The 24,153-nt window shown below is 35.4% G+C and overlaps 1 protein-coding gene across 12 annotated transcripts in view; it reads left to right on the forward strand.

Annotated features, from left to right (window-relative positions):
- The window catches only part of plekha5 (pleckstrin homology domain containing, family A member 5), a 461,083-nt gene that overhangs the window by 357,617 nt on the left and 79,313 nt on the right, over positions 1-24,153 (forward strand). For 7 of the 12 annotated variants that reach the window (XM_039769746.1, XM_039769747.1, XM_039769748.1 and 4 more), the window contains 4 exons: positions 15,404-15,523; positions 16,628-16,681; positions 19,163-19,243; positions 22,474-22,530. In XM_039769746.1, coding sequence (XP_039625680.1) covers positions 15,404-15,523; positions 16,628-16,681; positions 19,163-19,243; positions 22,474-22,530 — 312 coding nt within the window. Of the gene's footprint in view, positions 1-15,403; positions 15,524-16,627; positions 16,682-19,162; positions 19,244-22,101; positions 22,123-22,473; positions 22,531-24,153 lie in introns of those variants that run through there. The other 5 variants (XM_039769749.1, XM_039769753.1, XM_039769758.1 and 2 more) reach the window with 4 other exon arrangements.

The following is a 24,153-nucleotide window of genomic DNA, read 5'->3' on the forward strand; positions in this document are numbered from 1 at the left end:
ATGCCAGTTATGTTTCAGTCAACAAAATACACTCACAGTTCATAATGCCGTTAAGCACAGCTTGACTATCAATGAGCAAACAAATTAAGTGGCCTAATGAGTACAGTCAACAAGATCAAATGTTTCAACCAAAGAAACCAGTCTGTGCAAGCACGTTGCTGTTAAGCTTTAAACAAGCACGCATTTTGAGAGATTTTTTCATGTTGCAACAACGTCCATTGCGCATATAGCCACATAGTGAAAATATTCGCTTGACGAGCGTCTGTAATGCAGATGCACAGACAAGGTCCTATCCACTGGCACCAGCAGACTGTATGTTGACGATTTCTGCTGCCAGTACTAAAGCACTGACATGCGGTGATGTTCATGGCTGGTGAGGCTTGGACTCCTTCAGAGTCAGATTTACAAATATATGAACCCAAAAGAGTAGCTTATTCACTATTCAATTGGCAGCATGCAAATTGACTACTGGTTATGTTTCATATCTCATCAGCATTCTTTACACACACATAGGTAAGGTAAATATTTGGCTAAAGAATAACGTTACATTTATAGCGGTGAGCGAGAGCGCATATGCTATGCACCCTCCATGTGTTCTAAATTTGTCGTTGCAATTTCACAATTCAGACTCATTCGATACAAGTATAGAGTGATGTACAAAAAAATGGATTTCAGTTTTGACCTTAATTAAAATATTTAGTAGTTTTTAAAAGCTTTTAATTCTGATGTTTTAATCAATTTTAATACAGACTGTTCAACAAAAGGAGGAGGAGGAGGTTATGAGCACGCACTTTTATACAGCGCATTTCTGCTCCCACCACATGATAAACCAACTCAGGATCCAGATTAGGACCTGAGTGCAGCCATGCAATGGGTGGATAACAAGAAAAACAAAAGAATAATTTATTTAAAGTCAAAATTTAGTTTTTAAGTATTGGATGTTTTTTTCTTAGTCTGATCCCATTTTTTATAAAATTGAAAACCGTTTATGGTCTTACCTTTATTTGTAAATGAAGTCCATGCGCCTATCCTTCTCCATGAAAATCTCTGTCACTTTTTTGTAAAAGTCCTCCTTATTTTCCTTTAGTTTTAAAAGTCTTAATCTTCCATTTTGGCAGTCAGTCGAAATAAAAAATAACCGAACCACTGTAGTGCACTTGACTTTCTGATATCGCTAACTTATTGGTGCAGAGAGTCTCTGCATAGAACAGCAGCAACAAGCACCTGTTGGGCTTCAGTGCAGCACAGCATTGTCTGTCTCAACTTGTGCCTTTTGACTGAATATGTCACACACATTCATTAAAGATATTAGCCAGACTGAGGAAAGACAGGTGTATAATAAACGCACATGCAAACATTATATTGCTGACATACAGAGAGCCAGCAACAGGCACGCTCCAATTGCATGCATCAACCAAGTGTTGAGGGATAGCGCAGTCCGAGATGAGGCTCGGCTCGTCTTGTTGCTATCATACCTTATGTTTCTCCTCTGTATTTAATCAGGAAATGCGCAAATTCAGTGATTTTGACTATAAAAATTATCATAATTATTACAATCAAACAGCCCAGTAGACAAATTTATTTTATGTTATCATTACTAGTTTTTTATTTTTTTTTACTTCTCATGATGACAGGTGTGACTGCACGTCCCTGTATGAAGTGCAGTCATGGTACCAGAGAAGTGCCAGACTTCCACTAAGCACTGATCCAGCTGGCCCTGCACTGAAACTCCAAGACTCTTTTCTTCTTCTCGCACACTACATTTGCTTTTATTATCATCTGCGCTGTATTTAAAGTATTTCCACACATTACTTTTTTGCTTTCTACCCACAAACACTTGTGCATCACCAACACGTTTTTACTGCTTCAAGCCAACGAACCAAATGTGTGCAACAAACAAACACCGGTGTTTTACGGAACTTGTACCATGTGACTATAGTAAGCCTAAGGTAGAAGATCACTGCATAGTAAACAGCGCAACGTAACTGAACGCTCAGGCCGACCTACAAACAACCCCTCTGCACGACTGAACTGGATTGAACGAAAATGCTATTGCTACTTTTTTTATTTTACTCAATTTTCATTCTCGTTTTAATTTGTTCACATATCACTAATTTTTATTTTTATTTATTTTTAGTTTCTCTATTTGCCTTAATTTCAGTTCTTGTAAAATAAAAAACAATATTTTTAGTTGTAGTTCTTGTTTTTGTTATGAAAATATCACTGGTGTGTAGTATGGCAAGTAGTCTGTGTCAGGTTATAATTAGAAATCAGAAAACATCATTTATTTGCATGTTCTTTTCAGACTTAAAGTTGTGTCTTTGTTAAAATATATATATTTATTTTGCGGACAGAGGTGCATTTATTTATCCTTTTGAAACACTTGCTAATGCTCTGCTCAAAAATGGGTTCAATAGCAGGTATTTTTTCTGATATTTTTTCCTGTATCAGAATGCCAGGTTTAAACTTGCAGTATTTTGTCAAATGTGCTTAATCTAATCCAGAGTGGCAAGGCTCCGAGTCAGCATTAACACAGCAGTCTGGGCAACTTTCCTATGGAGATAGATTCATTTATTAAATGCAGGTCCCATACCAGTCCGTACATTAAGAATTATTAAGCAGCATTTTAGGATTCCATGACGGTACAAAGTTTTATAATAAAAACAGTGCAGCTCAGACTCTGTGGGTGTAGCTGTAATACTGCATGACCCCAGAATTGTTAACAAGGCAACTGGCTGGTTTCATTTGCATGTGAAGGTGTGATCAGCCCAGCTAGTTTTGTCATTAGTGTTCCAGGGGTTGTTGGGATGGAGCTCACCAGGACCTCACAGAGTATATAAAGAGTCTGACAGGGAAAATAACAAAAAAAGAAAGCCAGAGGTAAAATCAAAGGAGAGTAAAGGAAGGAGGAATGGCAGGATCAAGTCTCACCTAAGTCACACCTGTTGAGAGTCCAGGGAGCAGGAGAGACCAACCACTCTGTCTAATGGACAGAGAGGGATAACAGTGGGAAAAGGGAGCAGAGCTCTCATTCTCCCCACAGAGGCCAAGGGATGGAGACACAAGCTATTTATTGGTTCATTGTGCTTACTGGAGGAGGCACTGGGGCTCAAATTTTAAATACAAATCCTAACTGCGTATTATAAACCTTGCTTTTAACCTTATTTATTCTTTGATTTTAACCTTCACTTTGAGCATTTGTGTTATCAAGGATTATTTATTTATTTATGAAGCACTGCACTTTGGTGTGAGACAACTTGTTGATAAATAAAATAGTACTGATCACTTTGTTACACCAATATTTTCCTTGTTATGTGTTCTCATTAGCCCTAATCCATCTCAGTTAATGACTGTCGATGTCAGGGCCTTATGAAAAGATATCAGCTGCAAGTAACGCGAGCATCACAATATACCAATATAAAAACATTTCTCATTTCCTTTACTAAGCACACAGTACCAAAGGAGTCCAGTCTTCGTCTCAGGTCTCTGGATAGCATCCATGTCTCACAACCATATAGTAAGACAGAAAGCACCAGGACTCTAAAGACTTGGACCTTCATCCTTTTGCATACATATCGGGAGCGCCACACACCCCTTTCCAGCACCCTCATGACCCCCCCATGCTCTCCCAATCCGTCTACTGACTTCACAGGAAGAGTCAACAGAGACATGAATGTCACTGCCAAGGTAAGTAAACTTCTCAACAAGGTCAACACTCTCTCTGCAAACACACTGCTGATGGCTGTACCAGAGAGGTCATTAAAGGCCTGGATCTTGGTTTTTATCCAGGATACTCGCAATCCCAGACACTCAGACTCCTCACTCAGTCTTCCGAGCACCCCAATCAGAGCCTCCATTGACCCCGCGAAGATCACAGCATCGTCAGCAAAGTCAAGATCCATGAATCTTTCTTTACCGACAGATGCCCCACGCTGGACCCCACGACCTTGCCTAACACCCAGTCCATACAAGCATTGAACAAAGTAGGAGCAAGAACACAGCCCTGACGAATCCCAGAATTAATTGGGAGAAACGCAGAGGTCCTGCCTCCACTCTGCACAGCACTCACAGTATGAGTGTACAGGCCAGCCATGATATCCAGCAACCTCGAAGGGATCCCGCAAACCCTCAGGATGCCCTAAAGGGCAGCTCGATCAACTGAGTCGAACACTTTGCAAAAATCGGCAAAGGCTGCAAAGAAACTCTGCCAATATTCGCGTTTGCGCTCTATGGGAACCCTCAGTGCCACGATGCGGTCGATGGTAGACTTCTTAAGCGTAAAGCCAGACTGTTCCAGTTGCTGGTAGGTGAGCAAGTGATCACGGATCCTATTGAGGACGACCCTAGCAAGGACCTTACCCGGCACAGAGAGCAGTGTTATCCCTCTGTAGTTGCTGCAATCCAGGCAATCACCCTTCCCTTTCCAGATAGGTACGACAAGTCCCGTTTTCCAGTTAGTTAGGATGATGCCAGTCTCCCAAATGGAAGCAAAGTTTGCTTGCAATGCCAGGAGCACAGCCTGGAGAAATTCACCCCGGATACCACAGATCCCTGCAATCTCCCCCAACCCAAGTGGTTCACCACTTGTGCAATCTCAGTGAGATTGGGTAGTTCTTAGCTAATTGGAGGATCATCCTCAAGAACCGTCGACCCAGAGATATTCAATGTCCTAGCTGGAGGATCATAAACAGCATCTTTTGTTTTTATTTTGATAATGTAAAATAATATGTAAGTAGTTATTTTTAATGTAAAGAATATGTACAAGGCAATATTTTATACACTGAATTTTTTTTTTGAATTTTTGTCTTTATGTAATCTTGCAGTGGAGATGCACATTTTCATTTTATTTTGGGGGAGCTTTTTTGCAGACAGTTTCCCTGTTTCTTCAAAAACTAATGGCTAATCTAAGGATGTCAAAGTCTGATTTTAGCAGTAGGTTTTTCCCTGAAACCAAACTGTCAATTACAGGATTTTTCTTTTTTTTGGGGGGTAAATTGGTCTTTTGCTTTAATTCACTTTTTAATCTACTAGTGTCTGCATTATCTGAAGATAAGACGCACTTTCTGTGTTTTTGGGGTTTTTTTTTTTACATCTATATGAGTTTTTCATATTGATATATTTTAAAACTCGTATGTTTTGCTAAAAAGAGTCTCTGTGGCTAAAGAGTTTCAGAATTTATGAAGGTAAAGAAAAGCCAAGCAAAATGACACCTTTTATTGGCTAACTAAAAAGATAACAATATGCAAGCTTTCGAGGGAACTCAGGCACCTACTTCAGGCAAGATGTAATACAGAAATTGGAGTTCCCTGTGTTACACACACTCGGGCAAGAAGCAACATTGGTAAATCTTTAAATGAAAAATCTTAAATGTAAAAAATGTATAGATTCCTTCTGGGTAAGATTAATTTAACAAGAGAGAGAAGAACAATGTATGGTCAAGATCTTTGGATAAGATAACTGTCCAACAAAGTTCTTTGAAGTTTGTGATAAGTTTTTCAAAACAATATGGGTCTGTAGACAGGTTATCTGTGTCAGTCTGAGAGATGCAAACAATCCTCATACCTGGCCATAAAACTTGACTTTATTCAAGCAATGTTGTAATGTATTACATTTTAACACATTCTTTTCTCTCTTGCTGTGTTTTGAAGTTGCCCATAAGCAATGTGACTTTAAAGTCCCTCTCACAGTGTCCATGGCTGTTGAAGTGGGCTGCTACAGGAATATCTTCGTTGCCACGTTTAATGTGGAACCTGTGTAAATTCATTCTCTGGCGGAGTGTTTGTCCAGTTTCCCCCACATAGAGTGCAGTGTCAGAACATTTCATGCAGAGAATTAGGTAGACCACATTAGATGATCTGCAGGAAAATGATCCCTTTATGTGTTGTTCAAGACGGCAGTGTGATAGAACTATATGGTCTGTATTATAAATGTGGACACACGTTTTACATCTTTTCTGTAGGCAGGGAGATGTGCCATTTTCTGTTGGTTCATTTAGGGAGCTTCGGACAATTAGTTGCTGAAGGTTTGGTGGTTGTCTGTATGCCAGGAGGGGAGGTTCAGGAAATACATTTTTCAGTGTTTTGTTGTTATTTAGCATTGGCTGAAGTTCTTTTATAATTTTCAAACTGCTTCAAGATGTGGGTTGTAGGTGATAACAAGGGGGATGCGGTTCTTGTTGCCTTTGTTTTTATATTCCAGAAGGTTGTCTCTGGGTATGGCAGTAGCTCTTCTTATTTGAGTGTCTGTCGTTTTGGGGGTATAACCTTGTCTGATGAAATCTTGTCTGAGCTTCTGCAGTTGTTGATCCTGGTCTGTCGGGTCTGAGCAAATACGATTGTACCGTATTGCTTAGCTGAAAATAATGGAGCGCCTTATATGCTTGGGTTGGAAGCTATCACTTCTTAGGTAGGTCCATCTGTCTGTTGGTTTGTGAAAAACAGAAGTTACAAGTGTGCTGTCTTTCAGATGAACGGTGGTGTCAAGGAAGCTGACTTCTGTTTTTGAGTAATTCAGTTTCAACTTTATGTTGGGATGAAAAGAATTATATTCATTATGAAAATGGAGGAGGTCCTTCTCACTGGCAGTCCAGATTATGAAGATGTCATCTATGTATCAGAGATGCAACATTGGTTTTAAGATGCACATTGACATGAAATCTTCCTCCAATTTTGTCATAAATAGGTTTGCATAGTGAGGTGCAAACCGACAGCCCATTGCAGTCCCCATTTGTTGCAAGTAGCAATCTTGTCCAAAAGAGAATAGATTGTGTCAGAGTGAATTTTATCATTCCAAAAGAGAATAGAATTTATGAAGAATACTGTAGTTAAGTGGGTACTTCTTTTGAAGATGAGTAACTGATTAATTATATGGCACAGTGATTCTTGCACATTACAAGTTGCTTTATCTAATACTTTTGTAATATAGTACAGGTCAATAGCATACAGACATGCTGAATGACAAATGAATATCTGTTTATAACAGGACCTGTCAATAAGATTGAATCATTCTTTGTCCAAATGCTAAGGTACAGATGCATTATATCACAAAGTCAAATAAAAATACTTCATTATAATGCGATAATTGGTGTCTGATGAGCAGATTAATAAATGAACAAGTAAAAAGAAAAGATTCAATAGTTCATAACGAATAACAAGTACTTAATTAAATAAGTACAAGGGATGTTCAAAAAGTTTCCGCAATTTTATATTTTCGTTGGAAACGGTGAAGGTGGGAGGAGTAGTAATTGGGCATTAAAAAGTTGGTACGATGCAGGGAAAATTGCATCGCAAAGGAAGGAGATTGTAGGAAAGTGATGTCATTTGTTTTTGAAATTCTTAATAAATAGAGTTAAAAAAGGTTTAGAAACGTTTTGAACGTCCCTCGTAATTAAAGGTCACATTATCTCAAGTTACAGTTTATTCCTAAAGTACCGGGTAGCTTAGAATAGTTTTTTTCTCTGATGTAAACACTTTCCCTGCAAATTATTACAGTTAAAATCGCAGTCATGCTTACTCGCTATTAACACTCTTGATTGTCAGGAGTTCTGTAGAAGATCGTTTTTTTTTCTCTTCAGGACAGTGTGTAAAAAGTGAAGATAATGGGTATCTTTGAAATGTAACAACATATCTCTCTGGACTCGCTCATTCAGCTCAATTAATATTTGGAAGAGTTTGCATGTTCCAATAACTGTCCGCTTCCAAAGCTCAGAACCCATTAGTATATTTAGCACATAACAATTTCTTGGTACATAAGATTTCAAATTAGTGTACAGTGTTTCTAACAGTATGTCAAATGTAAGCTACGCTCTGTGATATCATATTAGCATAGAGGTCCCTTTTCCTCTCTCACATAACTCATGTTAAAAATTAGATGGTAAAAGGGAAATAGTATAGGCAATTTTTTCCTTTTTCACAAAAGGCACTGGTCTGAAGTAGAACATTGTAGTAAGCAATGTACTTGAAAAAAATGAACATTCTCTCATGTCCTATACAAAGTAAAATAAATAATTAACCAAATAATTTTTACTAAAAATCAATCATATGTATTATTGACTAACTCAGATTGATTTTTTAATTGATGGCCAGTCAGTCAGTCAGTCATTTTTTAACACACTTCAAATTTTTTGAGCATTCATTCGAAAAACTATTATGATATATTCTATTTAATTTTTCAAGCTCTTTGCATGTGTAGTATAGAAAATACAGTATCTTTGTAAGATAATAAAAGTTTCAGCATTGGGCTAGGCTCTCAGTCACAGATTTACTTGAGGAAAACATACTATGCAACGTCCTTGATAACACATATGTACAAGATGTTCTGTTAAGCTAAATTAAGAAAGACATACAGTGTCATTGGCCAGAAGTCTCAAACCTACATGTGTGGTATTAAACCATCAAGCTCATCAATCTTATCTGTTTAGCAACAGTAATAGCTCAGTTATTCCTTTATTTCATAAAGATAATTTTTAAAAGCCATCCGAGCAACATGACTCAGTACATAGTCCCATATTTGATCACTGCTTCTTATTTTAAATGGACTTTATCAAAATATTCTCTGATGTCCTTGACAATGTGATTCACAATTCACAAATTCTGCTGGATGAACTTTTGAAAACTTTGAATACCCAGCTTAGGCTCTCATCTAGCTGTCTGTATTGTAGACTAAAACGTTTACATCTTTCTCTTCAGTAGAGATCACGTGGTCGATGAGCAACTTTTTTTTTTTTTAATTTGTATCCATAACTAACAGCCACACAGACCATCTATATATATAAAATTCACTAAGGCAAGACACCCATGGAAAGCATGCCGGAAGGGGCGTGGATTCACTAAGCCGCCGACAAGTAAGACGCCCATGGCGCACGCATGAAAGAGCCACGCCCACCAACTCTAAGACCATTGGATACGACAACAACTCGCAGAACCACGCCTACCAACTCGGATGCAACGACACAGGAAAAACGGCGTCATTTATGTTCGTCTGTCGTAGAGTCCACATGCACCTCTGAGCCATGTTGACGGTTCATAGAGGCATGTTTCTCGAGGAGGTGAATCGCTATATGCAGCGTGTAAAACAGTTTGCGAGTAGTATCCCATGGGATCCTTAAAACAATCCTTTAAAACTGAGGTTAAAACACAATGAAGGAAGCAGTCTTTAAAAACCAATAAGCCCTGTGCCTCTGTTTCATTACCGTCTCGCCTGCTTCACCAATGCAGGCCCTGCAACAGACGCTCTCTCAGCAGCTGACCTTCTCTGTGCCTGACCGGTTCACACAGAGGCACCACATGATCAGGCGATGTGTATGCTTCGAGAACAAGGGTGGACGCGGCAAGACTATCTAAGAAGAGGCACGTTTGTCACAGATGTAAATTGCTGTATGCGGCGTGTAAAACAGTTTGTTTGTCGCGGATGTAAATTGTTGTATGCAGCATGTAAAACAGTTTCTGAGGGGTTTCCCATGGTCTTAGACTTGGTGGCTGGGTCTCTGTCAGTTGCTCTTGCGACCGGGCACGTGACCAGGGAGTGTGTGTGCTTCGAGAGCATGGGTGGACGCGACAGCACCATCTAAGAAGATTCATATTTGTCGCGGATGTGAATCGCTGTATGCAGCGTGTAAAACAATTTGTCGCGAATGTGAATCGCTGTATACATTCACCTACAGTCGTATACACAATGAAGTAAGCAGTCTTTAAAAAACGAGTTTTCAGTTACGACACACGACCGCATGCACCATAGCAAACTGTTTTAGACGCTACATACAGCAATTCGCATCTGCGACAAACATGCGTCTTCTTAGATGCTCCTGCACTTTGTACACAAAATACCCCCACCCACTCCTGCCCCCCCACTACTACCGTGGTCGGGTGTCTTGGTTGATTATATATAGAGAGGCAGCCAAAACCGCACAGAGCAATGAAAAGTCTACGTGAGTCACAGGTGCATCTGCACTGTGCAAAGATGACAACGACTCGAGTGACGAGTTGGAGGTGGGCACATGAGCAGGCAGTGCATACTGGACGAGAAATCAGCTGACTAACATGACGGAGGGAGCGGAGTGAACATTCTTCTCCTCTCCTCCTGTTCCACCCTGAGCGCCGCACGGACGATTATGTGTTGGTTCGTTCCGTGCATTGTTACAATGTTGCTTTTCTTGCTGATTTATTACATTACCGATTTTTCAAATGTTAATTTTCTCCCTGTGCTTAAAAAATCATTAAAAAACCGGCCTGATTATGCGGCATATGGTACGCCGCAGGTTGGCTAGTATAATCAAAAATGCTCAAGCAAAAATTGAAGTTGGCTTGACTTTTAGCATTGGGTTAACCTCTATTCCAGCTGTTTCTGAAAAAGATCTTGTGTCCAGCTGGTGAGATGCAGGAAGTAGTGCATATTGTCCAGCAACTATCAAACAGTGAGCCTGGTTACATGACTGTTTTATTACTCTGTTCAATACATATTTGACAAGTTAGTTCAATTAAAGTTTGATAAATAAAATATTCTTATACAGTAGTGTATATAACCCCTTTATATAAGGACAATTGTTTAAAAGTGTTTTTGTAAGTTTTTCCATTATAAAAATGCATTTTGTAAGTGGCCTTTTTTTCGTTATCTCCTCCCAGCCATCCTTCTGTAATTCCCTTTTAGCTTAAATCATGATATACAGTGGTACCTCGGTATACGTCTGCTTTGGAATAAGTCCAACTTGGTATACGTCCTGTTTAGAGGCAAAATATTTTGCTTGGTATACGACCTTTGTTTGGAATATGACTCGCCTTAAAAAAACAAGGGCCAAGTTTTAACCTGTACAGTAATCCCTCGCTATATCGCGCTTCGACTTTTGCAGCTTCACTCTATCGTGGATTTTATATGAAAACATAACTAAATATATAACGCGGATTTTTCACTGCTTTGCGGGTTCTGCGGACAATGTGTCTTTTTACTTACTGTACATGCTTCCTCAGTTGGTTTGCCCAGTTGATTTCATACAAGGGATGCTATTGGCGGATGACTGAGAAGCTAACCAATCGGAGCACGCAGTTAAGTTCTCCTGACTGAGAAGCTAACCAATCAGAGCGCGCAGTTAAGTTCCTGCGTGCTGAATGCAGTGTTAACCAGGAAGTCTCGTCTCGCTCATTCAGCATCAATGTGTTTCGCTGTGTAAAGAATTGTGCTCTTTTGTGTTTATCTTTGTGCATAGTCAAGCCCTTCATTATGGCTCCAAAACGATCTGCTACTGCTTCAGGGGCCGTGCCCAAGTGCAAACGGAAGATGTTAATGATTGCCGAAAAGGTAAACGTTTTGGATTTGTTGAAGGCTACGATTCTTTTTATTTAAAAAGTAGGAAAGGAATATAAGATCTACGGCCGCAGCGTCCTTTTAACCAGGGTGCAAAACGAGTTATAAGTGGATGTAATAAGGCAGTAGTCTGGATGGAATCTGCTTTAGGGATTTGGATTGAAGACTGCCAGAAAAGGAACAACGGCAGTGCTACACAATCGCCTGAAGTGGCTCCTTTGGAAGAGCTGTAACGCTCTCCTTTGTTGTGCAGTAAAATTAAACTCATTGTTATCGGACAAGTCATTTTCATTTATTTCATCTAATTGCTTTTGTATTTATGTATTTTAGCATTAAGCAGTGTTTAAATTATTTTATACAACCCCATCAATGTATAATATGCCAGTAACAATAGGATTTTTTTTTCATGGGAATGAATTAATCATTTTCCCATTATTTCTTATGGGAAAAATTCGTTTGGTATAAGTCCAAGGATCTGGAACGGATTAAGGACGTATGCCAAGGTATCACTGTATTTTACATACAGTATATCTAGTTTTCATGTTCTGCGTATTTTTTTCCCTCCTTGTGTTGAGACACTTCCTGCATACTGTTTTTTAGCAAGCCCTTGATTTTTGTTTTCTGCTCTCCTTCTAGTGTTGATATGTATATGTTTAGCATTCTGGCCTGAACTGAACATTCTAATGCCATGCAATACATAGTTTGGGCATAACATTGCTTGATTTTTCATGAACACAGTATTAAGACATAATGTTTTATTTATCTTTTAATAGCTTCTGTGATTTGCCTAAAGAATAGGAAATTGAGTTCAACAAAAAAATTTTTCAAGCTCTTTGCATGTGTAGTACAAATAATTTTCAGAATTTAGTTTTTCTATGTGAAACTTAATTTTCCTATTGAATTTTCCAATCTGCACAGTTTTGTACATTTTCCACACCTTTTTGAAGAAATGCAAAATAAAGTGGTAAAATTTGGAATTAACTTGCTTAGAGATCTTTATATAGACAACATCTTTGCATCCTATGAACAATTACATTCCAAATTTAACATTCCAGCTACAAATTTCTTTCACTATCTTCAAATCAGGAACTTTGTTAAAAAGAACCTTCCAGATTTTCCTCATCTTGCATACATTGCATGCTGGAAAAAATATTGCTCAATCTCAAGGACTTAGACTCCATCTTTACAATATATAAAATCATTTTACAATCCCTCCCTTTCAAAGATCCAAGAGGACACTGAGAAAAAGATCTCTCATTTAATATATCAGAAAAGGAGTGGAAAGTAGTAATGCAGAGAATTCACTCGAGCTCGATATGCGCAAAGCATACAATTATACAACTTAAAATTATATATCGAGCACATCTGTCTTGACTAAAACTCTCCAAAATGTTTCCAGGGCATGATCCAACCAATGAACGTTGCAACCAAGTCCCAGCCTCACTTGCTCACATGTTCTGGGCCTGCACCAAATTAACATTATTCTGGACAAAAATTTTTAATTACCTTTCAGATAGCCTTGGACTCACAATCCCTCCTAACCCATTAACAGCTGTGTTTGGGGTTCTTCCAGAGGGGCTTAAAGTGGAGAAAGACAAACAAATTGCGATTGCATTCACTACACTTTTGGCACGCAGACTTATTCTGATAAACTGGAAGAACCCAAACTCTCCTCTTTTAAGTCAGTGGGAAACCGATGTGTTATACTATTTGAAATTGGAAAAAATCAAATACTCAGTTAGAGGATCCGTACAGACTTTTTTCAAAACATGGTAGGATCTAATCAAGTAATATTTTAAAATAAGCTCTTAAAACACAGAGAATTTATTAATTTAGGTATGTTTACAAGCCTTAAATTTCACGCCGTTTGGCTTGCTCTCTTTCTCAGGGTTGGGGATCGATCTGTTCTTAACTGAATTTTTCTTTTTTTGTAAAAACTTGATTGCTTTGTATGGATTGTAATAAAATTAATAAAAAGGAAAAAAAATAAATAAAGTGGTAAAGAGTAGTATGTACTGTATAAAGTCATATATATTTTGTAAAATATCTGAGTAAATTCAGTCTTTTCTGTTTTGAAAATTATAGCATACCTTTATTGTGATGAGGATGTGAAGTAGAATTGTGCAGAATTAGGTGTTATGCTACTAATTTGGGAAAAGCATCTGCATTATAATGGCTAGTGGACAATGTGGCTCCTTCCAGCATAATTTGAAAGAAATTTAAAGTAGATAAGAGTTGTGTTGAGACATATAAGGCATTTAACCAATGAGTAAAAATAGTAGTTCAATAGGTGTCAAATCTGCCCAAGTCTAAAGAGGTGTAATTCATTTACTCATAGTAACAAATTCCTTTTAATACTTGAATGCACATAATTGCAATTTTTAGAGCAGATACACTTTGTGTAGCACAGGGATAATGAACTGAACACAGTTTTCCAGAAGCAGTCGCAGAAGCAGTTTTCACAGCATAGTATAAAATGTTACTTGTTTCTGCAAATTACTTGAAGAATGACAATGTTGTGTCAGTGTAAATCACCAAATTCTTTTCAGAAGTTCACTGTAGGTCATTGTCACCCATATTATATTTATAATTAAAGTTCCTTCTTTCTACATGTAGCACATTGTAATTGTTCATATTTTTAAATTTGTTTTACCAGTTTTGAAGCTTGTCAAGGACATTTTTAATTATTTTCACCTCTTTCTCTGTGTTTGATGTCCTTCCAATTTTGGTGTCACCTATAAATTTCACTTGTGTACTAACTATATCAGAAGCTGTTATAAATGTAAATCAGAAGGTGTCATTGTCCAAAAGTACTGACTGTTGAGCTCACATCCTGCTGAGCATTCTGCTCTTTGCTATATTTTGTGTTTCTGGCCAGTTAAAAGGTGTGAAATTCAATTTTGTTTGTTTGCAGTGGCTTCTAACATCAACATACAAATTTTGATTATTCTTCTGTATTTTGTAGTTATTAAAATAGCTCTTTTAAGGGTTGTAATTCAAGAATTGCGCATCTAGTAATGTCAATTGTGTGCGTAATGTGACATCCCCGTAAATAAGTTCAGAGTGTTCAACACATTTCTACAACTGACAAAAAAAAAAATTATAGTCATTTGATTTTATGATAGAAAGTTGCTATTCCTAAGGGTGGGCAATGTGATAGTTAACAGCCAATGATTGCTCCTCTAGAAGTGTAATGCATATAATTCTCACAGTGAGAAATGCTGTTTGGCTGCAATAGAAAAAAAAAACAGTTTTTGACATTGGAAACGGAAGAGCGGGCTTATTTAGCTTTGAACCCAGCACATATGCCTGTTCGATATTTGATGTACTTCAGCAGAGTGGAAAGAGAAAAAGGTAGGGCTGAAATTGTGCCTTATTTCAGTTTACACCACATCGATTTGCTGACAGAATGAGGCAACATTGCAATACTTCATTCCAGAATGTTTTGTTTTTGCAGTGAGTGACTTCAATGAAATTTTTATTTTTTTAGGGAATCCTGTCTTAAAATTCACAAATTGTGCTCTTCCTTAGAAAAGAAACGCATAAAATATGTTTAACAAAACTTTGTATTCATTTTGTGCAATTGAGAGCTTTTTTTTTTTTTTTTTAATATGTTAAACGAATATTCTTTCCAATAATAGTCCTAGTTTTTACTTGTTACTAACTGTATCTGTTTATGTGTCGCTAGAAGTGATGGCCAGCAAGGCTAATCTTAGGTGATCTTACGACAGGGTAACTGACATATGGGTTATGTGACACAAGTAGCTGGACTGGTCCACATTGAAGTCCATTGTATCATAAATCTTGACATCATCCATCCTCCTTGAAACTATGAGAATATTTTTTTTTTTCAGCCATCAATACAAACAACATGGGGTAAATACAGAAAAAAAAATATTTTTTTGTGTGGAGTATTCCATTAAATGTTTTGTTATGGTATTTTTCTTTAGCAGATACTGGTTTATGCAAGATGTCAACTTGTTGATCTCAAAAGCTGCTGAGAGAGATTTGTGGTTTTCATTTTTCCCAGTTATATTTTCCTGTAATCCATTACTAATGCCATCCTAACATCTTGTTCCTTCTTTGACTCTCCCTTCGGGGCCTACAGCCAGAAGAGTTGACTCTGCTGTTAATCAAGCTGAGGCGGCAGCAGGCAGAGCTGAATAGCATCCGAGAGCATACGTTAGCACAGCTTATGCAACTAAATCTTGATGCCACCAATCCAAAGGTCAGCTAATAGATGACGTGTGTTGTATACCATTTCCGTAATTTTGTAGTTCCTTGAAAAAGCAAGTTTCTTCATGATTTGTTTAGGTATTTGCTGCATTGCTTTCTTGTTTTTTTTTCTCATTAAACCAAATATCTTGATTTTGCTAAATTTCAGCTGCAGTAGCGTTATTTCTATTGAACTATACACTATGTGTATATTTCACTGGTTTTTATATTTGGTACATCAACCACCCATCTGTTAATGCTTTTTACATTTATTTTCATATGAATAATACTTTTAAAATAAGTGCTTATATGACACTGAGTAAAGGGATTACTCCCTTTTGTGGAACACTTATGAATCTTATACATAATTAGGCCATTCTAGAAAATGTTCAAAGGCGTTTTTGTTTCATCTATAAATTTTAGCTTTCATTTATTTATTTATTTATTTTAGATCTAGCAATTTGATAATTAGATAACTACTCTGAATAAAACAGAATACTACAGCACCTAACCTGACAGAGTTTACAGGGTAAAAATAGCAGTAACAAGAGTGATATGTAGCACTCAAATATGCATCAAGTTACAAAGAAAGGAAAATGTAATAGTTAAGAAGAGCACACTGAGCTGTACTATTTAGAAGGACTCTACATAAAAATAATTTGAATTGAATTTTTTAAAAGTCACATACTGCTTTTCTTTTATACTGTATTCAAATACAATGTAGCAAATACCACATTTTAAATTGCCTTACATTATTCTCCAGGCAGGGGAGAATATTTTCTAATTCTGAACTGGAACTTGTTTTTTCCCTCAGAACAGCAATACTTATTACATTTATTTTTCTTTATAAAGTATGTCTGCATCCCTAACATAAAATAGGTTATATGGTCTTGATCACTTATTTTATTTCAGTCTTATTTACTAAAATAACATGAAAATGTACATTACAGATTGATTTTCCAGCCAACAGTACATTAGACAGTTTTGTACATACAATATTAATTGTCCTTATTTCTTGTTTAGTAAAACGACTGCACTCTCTCCTATACCTTAATAGTTCAAGTCCTTTCCCCTTTCCTGCCTCACTGTCTTTGTTTCTCTTTATTGCTGCCGATAGAATGAGATTCTTTCACATCACCTTCAAAGGAACCTTGTGTATTTGGATAATCAGGTGGGAAAACTGATTCTTGTTAGTGTGTATGTTGTTTGGTTAGATATGACTGCAGATGTTCTTTTTTCTCTTACTGTGTAAAAACAAAATGATGTACATTGAACATGGAAACGATTGCTCCATAAACACATCAATTAAGAAAGTGTTTCCACAGATAATGCATAGAAATACTATTGTCATATACTGTTCCTTTTATTCAGATGCAATGGCTACCTATATACTTTTGTCATTTTTTTATGTGCAGTATGATTCATTTTCTCCAGCTGAAGGGCAAATGTTTGATATGTATTTTAAATGTAATATTCATATTGACCGAATTGTTTGATACTTCTTTCTCTGCTTTTGTTGAACTGACTGATATTTACATTAACTTAACATCTAACACATTTAAAGTGACATTACTTTGTGTTTTAAAAAAAGTCCCTTAATGTTGACATTATTTATTAATTATTTTCCTTAGCTTTAATTTTCCATTTTTCTTCTTTTTTTCACTTGTTAACATTGGTCCTTCATGACTTTCCCATTTTCTGTTTTACAAATTAACATTTTGTTCTTACCACACTTTTTGTCATTTCTTTCTTAAGTGATTTTTTTTTTAATGTATTGGACTGATGCTCCTTTGAGTGATTTATGTTTGATAATTTATTTTAACAAAAAAACGTGCTGGGTGAGCTCCTTAAGTGACCATCAAAGTTCATTAACTTTGACCTGACAGAATTATTTGTTAACCTGAGTCTTTTCAAGGATATATATATATATAAAACTTTATATAGTGAAAGAAGTAGATACCATATCCTCATGCATATAATATATGTTTATTTTGTTCTTTATAAGAATGATCTTAAAGTGGATTCCCAAAGTCAAACTTTTGACAGGGAACATTAACTTCATTTGCTGTAAAGTAAATGTCACATGCCTTGAGCATTGCCTAATAGCTTTAATTATAATCTGCTTTGTAATTTGTGGTGGAAGTCAGGACATAAAGAATACTTAATCATACCAGGTTTTGTCAGGCATTTTCCTGCCATCTTTTTATGTCTTGAAATGGCTAAAAACATAACCCATTCAGAATCCAACTGAGAATAATACTATTTACTACATACTATATCTATACATTATTATGATGATAATTTATCTTTTTTTCATCTAATCTTGTTCTTTTATGGTAATAACTGGATAATATAAATACTTTATATGACTTGCGATAAATCACAGAAATTAAGCATTGTTTATGTTCCCTTTTTAATTCTTCTGGCTTTTATATCTAAAAGGATTTAGTTGTTTTAATCTCAATTAATAAATAGTTTAAATTCATTTTATTAAAAGGGGTTCTTACAAAAGGTCACAAGCATGGATTAAATGTTCACATAATGCTCTTTGGTGACTTTTGTAGCACTTAAATTGAGTTTTAAAAAGATCAAAACCCTCCATTGAATGGTATCTGAAGTTGTGTGCTTGAAGTAAAGGCTTAAGGAATATAGCATTTTTTATGTAATTTGAGATTTACAATAAAGTTGAAATGCATTTGAATTTTTTATTTCTCCCCTGTTAAATTAACTGGAATTTCAATTGCTCACAAAATTCTATATTTTAAAAAGTCACCTCATTTTATTTTTAAAATATCATCTGTCTTTTAGTCCTAACAGAGACATTTTCATGTAATAAATGACTTAGTAGCAGTATATCTATGGAATAATTTAAAAATAGCCAAATTTGGTGTCATTTAAAGTGTTTTTATTTTAAATTTATGCAAAATAAATTAATAGAAGTAAGTAAACAAAATGAGGAAAGACGTGGTATAGGTTATTTCAAAATGTTAATTGTAATATTATTTCCAAGGCAACTGCAACATATTTTAAATAAAATGTTTTTTATAGTACACCGTGATTATGCGTTGGAAATGTCTAGTTAAATTATCTTTGATATACATTTGTAAACATATTCGCAGTATAACTTAGGCTTTCTGGCTCCTAAAAAATGCTGTTTAGCTGTAGCAACGTATGTAATCGGAATTCTGTGAAGGGGTGTTATTTTATTTTAATATTATTGTGTTAACAAATCCCGTGGCTAAATTGTAGGCTATAGCCTACAATTGTTTTAAGTTAAAAAAAATAGTGAATATGAATATTACCACACCCTAATCAAAAAGGCTATTTCATGCTATAAGAAATTGATTATTTTCAAAATGCATCGCCAAATTAATGTATGTGGTCATTAAAAGTAACTAAAATAATGTAACATACTTTAAACATCAAGAAAAACTAATTCCTGTTATGTTGCTGCAAAATATGGTAATTGTTAGAGAAATTGAGTATATGTGAAGACTCAACTGAGATTTTTCAAATATATGCCACGTTTTCACTGATTCTTCTGTGCAATGTGAAAAAGAACCATGTAAAAGCCTGCTTTTCAGTATTGACTGTCCAATCTTTCTATGCATTAAACTGATGTTTGCTATATGCTCCTCCTGATTTGAACTAGATGAAAGAAAATGAACCCTTAATCTTCATGGTTCACACAATGATTGAGAACTCGGCACCCAGGCCCCAGCTGTACCAGCAAGTAAGGTCTTGGAGAAATTAATGGCTCTGCTTGTATCATCTTTCCCAAAACTCCTTTTTATTGACAACCTTTGGGTTTACTCCCAGTTTCCCTCATGGCATTTTATATTTTTGTTTGTTTCTAAACCCATTTCATCCATTGCTATAGTGGACAGTGGGACCGAACTTTGTTGGCATGGCATATGATGTATGAAGCTCTCTTTGGTACTTTTTTCTTTTTTTTTTTGCACTTGAATAAAGCTTCAAATTGTGTGAATTTAAACAGTGATGGCTAGATCTTACAAGTGGTACTACAATAATGTTTTTAATAGAACAGGACATTTGGGGAACTTTGTTTTTGTGCAGTAATTTTTTTTCAAATATAGGCAATTGTCTCAAATTGTGCAAGAAATTTATAAATTGTTTTGGCAGGTCAGTTTTTAACCATCTTGAAACACTCATTTACTCTGTTCAGTACAAATAAACATAGCCTTAAAATATGGACACGTTCTTACATTTACTTATGGTTCTGACTGCAGCCCCGTTATGAAGGCATTTTAACAAAAAGGGGAAAAAAATTCAATAAAAGTACAAAATAAGGTCAGATCAGTAACACAGATTTCTGAATGTCAAACTATTGGCATTGCATAAGCAAAGTTAGTCTTAAGTTTAATATTAATAGTGCCAATGATGAATTATACTGTATTTTTTTAAAAAAGTTTATTCACAAAATCCAGTCTCTTTTAATTTCATACTTAACATATAATTAGATATAATTAGATGTTAGCATATGTAATGAGTCTTCATAATCCAGTTTGTATATACTTGACCAGTAGATGTTAAAGTTCTTTGAAATTTAAACTAAATGGTGTATTTGATACTGTATGTTCTGTAAAGTGGGGGGGTTAAGGTTTATCTCTTTGAATATATTTTATTATAAGAACACTTTGTAAAAGTGTGAAAAAATAATTATTACAATATTTTGTTGAGTATAATAACTGATTGTTTGGCAGCTGTTCATTTTTTTTATTTTCCTATAAGCTTTGACAGAATGTGTAATGCATTGTTTTTTAAGCACGGGCTCTTTAAAATGCTGTTAATTTTTTTTTAAATATTTCCTCTAATAAAAAGATTTCATTTTAAAATACTAAAAAACATTATCATAAGTTGCTAAAATGACATAGCGTGTTTAAAAAGACTCATTAACATTAAGAGAAAAACAATTCACCAAAATCAATTTGTTCCCACTCAGCTTGCAGCCAATTACTGTTTCTAATTGATGATGTTGACAATCTTACCTTGTTGGACTTGCAATACTTTACAAGAAACTTTCAGCAGTAAATGAGAATTTATGCAAATTCTGTAGCTCTTTCAACTAACTATAGATTCTTGTTCTTTGAAAGGTGCTACATAAAAAATGTTTGATTAAAAAAATGTCCCCATATTATATTAAGTCATCCTCTCACCTTAACTGAAGAGTCACATTAAAATGCATTATTTTGTCACATGTATACACATTAAGAAGAAACTTTCTAATAAAAATATGAGCATTTTAAAATATATATATATATATATTTTTTTTCCCTTTTGTGGTTTTCCACTGTGAAAGGAATTGTCTAAATGTGAAAAAAAATTTGAAACAAATGTTTTAAGTTTTCATCTGCTAAACTGATATATGTGTTTTATTTGAAGTCATGCTCATATGCAGTTTTGACCATTTTTGATCTGTGGTTGAATATATGTGCTTTACCTGCAATTACTATTTGATAACGTTACTGCTTCTAGCGGGGGACATTTAAGATCCCACAAAAAATGTTTAACATTAACTGAAATAGATAGCCTTACTTGTTTTATAATTGAGTCAATTTTTACTAAGATTGATTTTAAGGATTTATCTCAGTGTTTGATTAACTGAAGTGCACTGCTTGGCCACGTTTTCGTTTCTTTAGTGTAAAAGTGCTGCTGCTTATTCATACATCGGCACAAAGCCATTCCCCATTGCACATATTTTTCAAAAAAATGTGTAAGCTTCTGAGCTCATGTTGTTTTCAAACACCAACCCTAATCCTAAAAATGTTCACCAGCGTGTGTTTGCATGTTGTATGTTGAAGTGGCATGTGTGGCAATAGCATGTCCTAAACAGTTATCTAAAATGTTTGTAAAAGCTGAATCCTGAAATGCTTGCTGGTAAGAAAATAACACGTTTATGTGTATTTTAATATTTTTGTGAAAGTGAATAAAACGTGCACTTGATGGGCTTATGCCTTAATTGAAATTGTTCTTATACTTTATATTGCCAGAAATCTGAAAACATTAGGTAAAAAATGGATTAAAGTATGTAAAAGAAAGCTGTTTAGTGGAATGTGTACTTGTGAAATAGAAGAAAAGGCTTATACAGTGCAGTATTTTGTGACATTTGGATATCCGTTTAAAACTGAAAGTATATGAGTATTATCTGAATATCTGCATCAGTTATGAAACTATGTGGACTTGTTTGATACATCATGATATATAATATATATTATATAATAATATATATATTTATATATTATTACTCCTAAAGAGAGCTTTTTTAATATACCCACCATGCAGAAAACTAAAGGTAACATACATTCAGTGTTTACTTGCACATGCTTGTGTAGTTGCATTTCTCACTTTACACACCCCCATTGTCTAGTTTTAGGCAGATTGTTTATATATATCTTTGTCTGTTAGATAGAATAAAGTAACAGTATTTACCGGTACTTAAATACTTTTTACACAAGTATTTCATTATGGAAACTAAACAAACAAGTACAGCTGAGCAATAATTTATATTCCCAAGCTGATATATTGTCTCTGTATGATACATTTCATCTGCAAACTTAATTTACTTTATAGGTTTGAAATATATTTTACAAGAACATGTCAAGCTGGACACCAAAAAAAATTCTTTAATAAGAAAATAGCAAGTCAGTGTTCCCATGTAAGAAAGATTTTTTTTTTTTTTTTACAATTTGTGCTTAAAGTGTTTCTTGGCTGGGAAGACTGGGTAGTAAAAAGAGTAGTGCATTAGTGCATTTTATAAAATATGTTATTGTAGAGGATATTAGTAATTTATTTTACCACATTGCTCCCTTCATATATATGTGTGTATAAGTGAATTATGAACTGTTTGTTTTGAAGCTGTTTTAAAAGCAAATTAAACCAAGCATATTTGTCTTAATTTATGTATTTGTCTGTTTTACTATGGTTGGCATTTATTTTTCTTAGATGGATGGATTTAGAGATTCATCATTCACATACAAGCCTGAAGATCTTGACATTGATGTGAGTACATATGGAGAGTCATCTTAATTACCTATAAATATATGTATATATTTTAAGCATCTGAACACAGACAAAATGTTAAGAATGTACTTATTAAAATAAACAAAACAATAACATTTTCATACAAATGATGTAGCCTAAAGTACTTTACAAGATGTCAAAGTAGTAGTTACATGCAAAGAAAAACACATTAAAATGAGATACAAATAATACATGAATAACATTTAAAAATAATGCACACTTACATAAGATAGATGTATAATTAGGAGAATAAAATAATTAAAGTAATTGTTTAAGTATCTAATTGACAGTCTGATGATACAGTCAGTTGATCAAGATGGACAGGAAAGGAAAAAAAACCTCCAGTCAAGCTGGAGAGAAAAAAAAACAACAAAATCTGCAGTATTTCCAGGCCAAAAAAACATCTAGCCCCACTGGACATTCTACCTAACATAAAATAGTAATTGAGAACACAAAAGTGTTATCTATTTAAGAGAACACCATCTATGTAACAGTCTAGAATGCAAATCTGATTGCCACTCACTTACTCAACACTATTTTAGTTGAAAAGCTAAAGTTTTAACAGAATGATACATCTAGGTTAGTAGGTATCTGATAAGAAAGGACATTTCAGTATATCAGTATTTAGATGTAACTCGTCCATTCCACAATATGAAAAACTAAATACCCCAAAATCTCAAAAATGATCTTCACGGATCTAAGTGAAATTTGGTAATGTTATACAAAAAAGAAACTTAGACAACACTTGTTGAGAGAGAGAGAGAACAGCACAGTTATTTATTGTAGTGGGATCTTCCACTCTCCTATACACAGTCACAGCAATCAGGCAGGGTCGTGGCCAAGTAATACTGTTCCTTGCATTTGTACTTATATCGCAAATGCATTTGGTCCGGATTTTCTTTCACTACGAGCCGCTACATCGCTGGGAGTCTGTGGTTAACGCAGCAACTGGTAGGCTGTCTTTCATAGACCTGGGGCCTCATGTATAACAGCATGCGTAGAGTTCGCACTATAACATGATGTAAGCACAAAAGGCCAAATGTGCTTACGCACAGAAAAATCCAGATTCAGGAATCTGTTCATGCTCAAACTTCCGCGTTCTTCCGCTCCATAAATCCTGGTCAGTGTGAAAAGTAACGCTCGTGCACGCGCCTTCTGTCCTGCCCCAACTCCTCCCAGAATTACGCCTCTTTGAATATTCAAATCAATATAAATCGCCCTTAAGCTCAGCCTTCTGTAAAAAGACAATGGGAAAAGCACGGGGGAAATATAAGAATTTCAGAGAATACCAAGTGGAGGCAAAGGAAAAACATACTATTTCTTTATTTAAACCGTGGTATAATCAACAAAAGGAAGTTGATTGAGTGATATAGCATGTTGGAGACACTTGAAAGCTCACGTTCACAGGGTCACACAGTTCTGGAAATAAAAAAAGAATTTGTCAGATATGAGTCGTAGCCCACTGTCTGTGTCATATGAGAGCTTATTAGGGTACAGAGGAAAAAAAAGGCCCACAGTGGGGAAAAAGTACGAAATGTCAACTTCAATCTCGAAATTTCCACTTTAATCATGTAGTTTATTTTGTCATTAAAGTAGAACATC

The sequence above is a fragment of the Polypterus senegalus genome, chromosome 11 (assembly GCF_016835505.1).
Source record: "Polypterus senegalus isolate Bchr_013 chromosome 11, ASM1683550v1, whole genome shotgun sequence".
NCBI lineage: Eukaryota > Metazoa > Chordata > Cladistia > Polypteriformes > Polypteridae > Polypterus > Polypterus senegalus.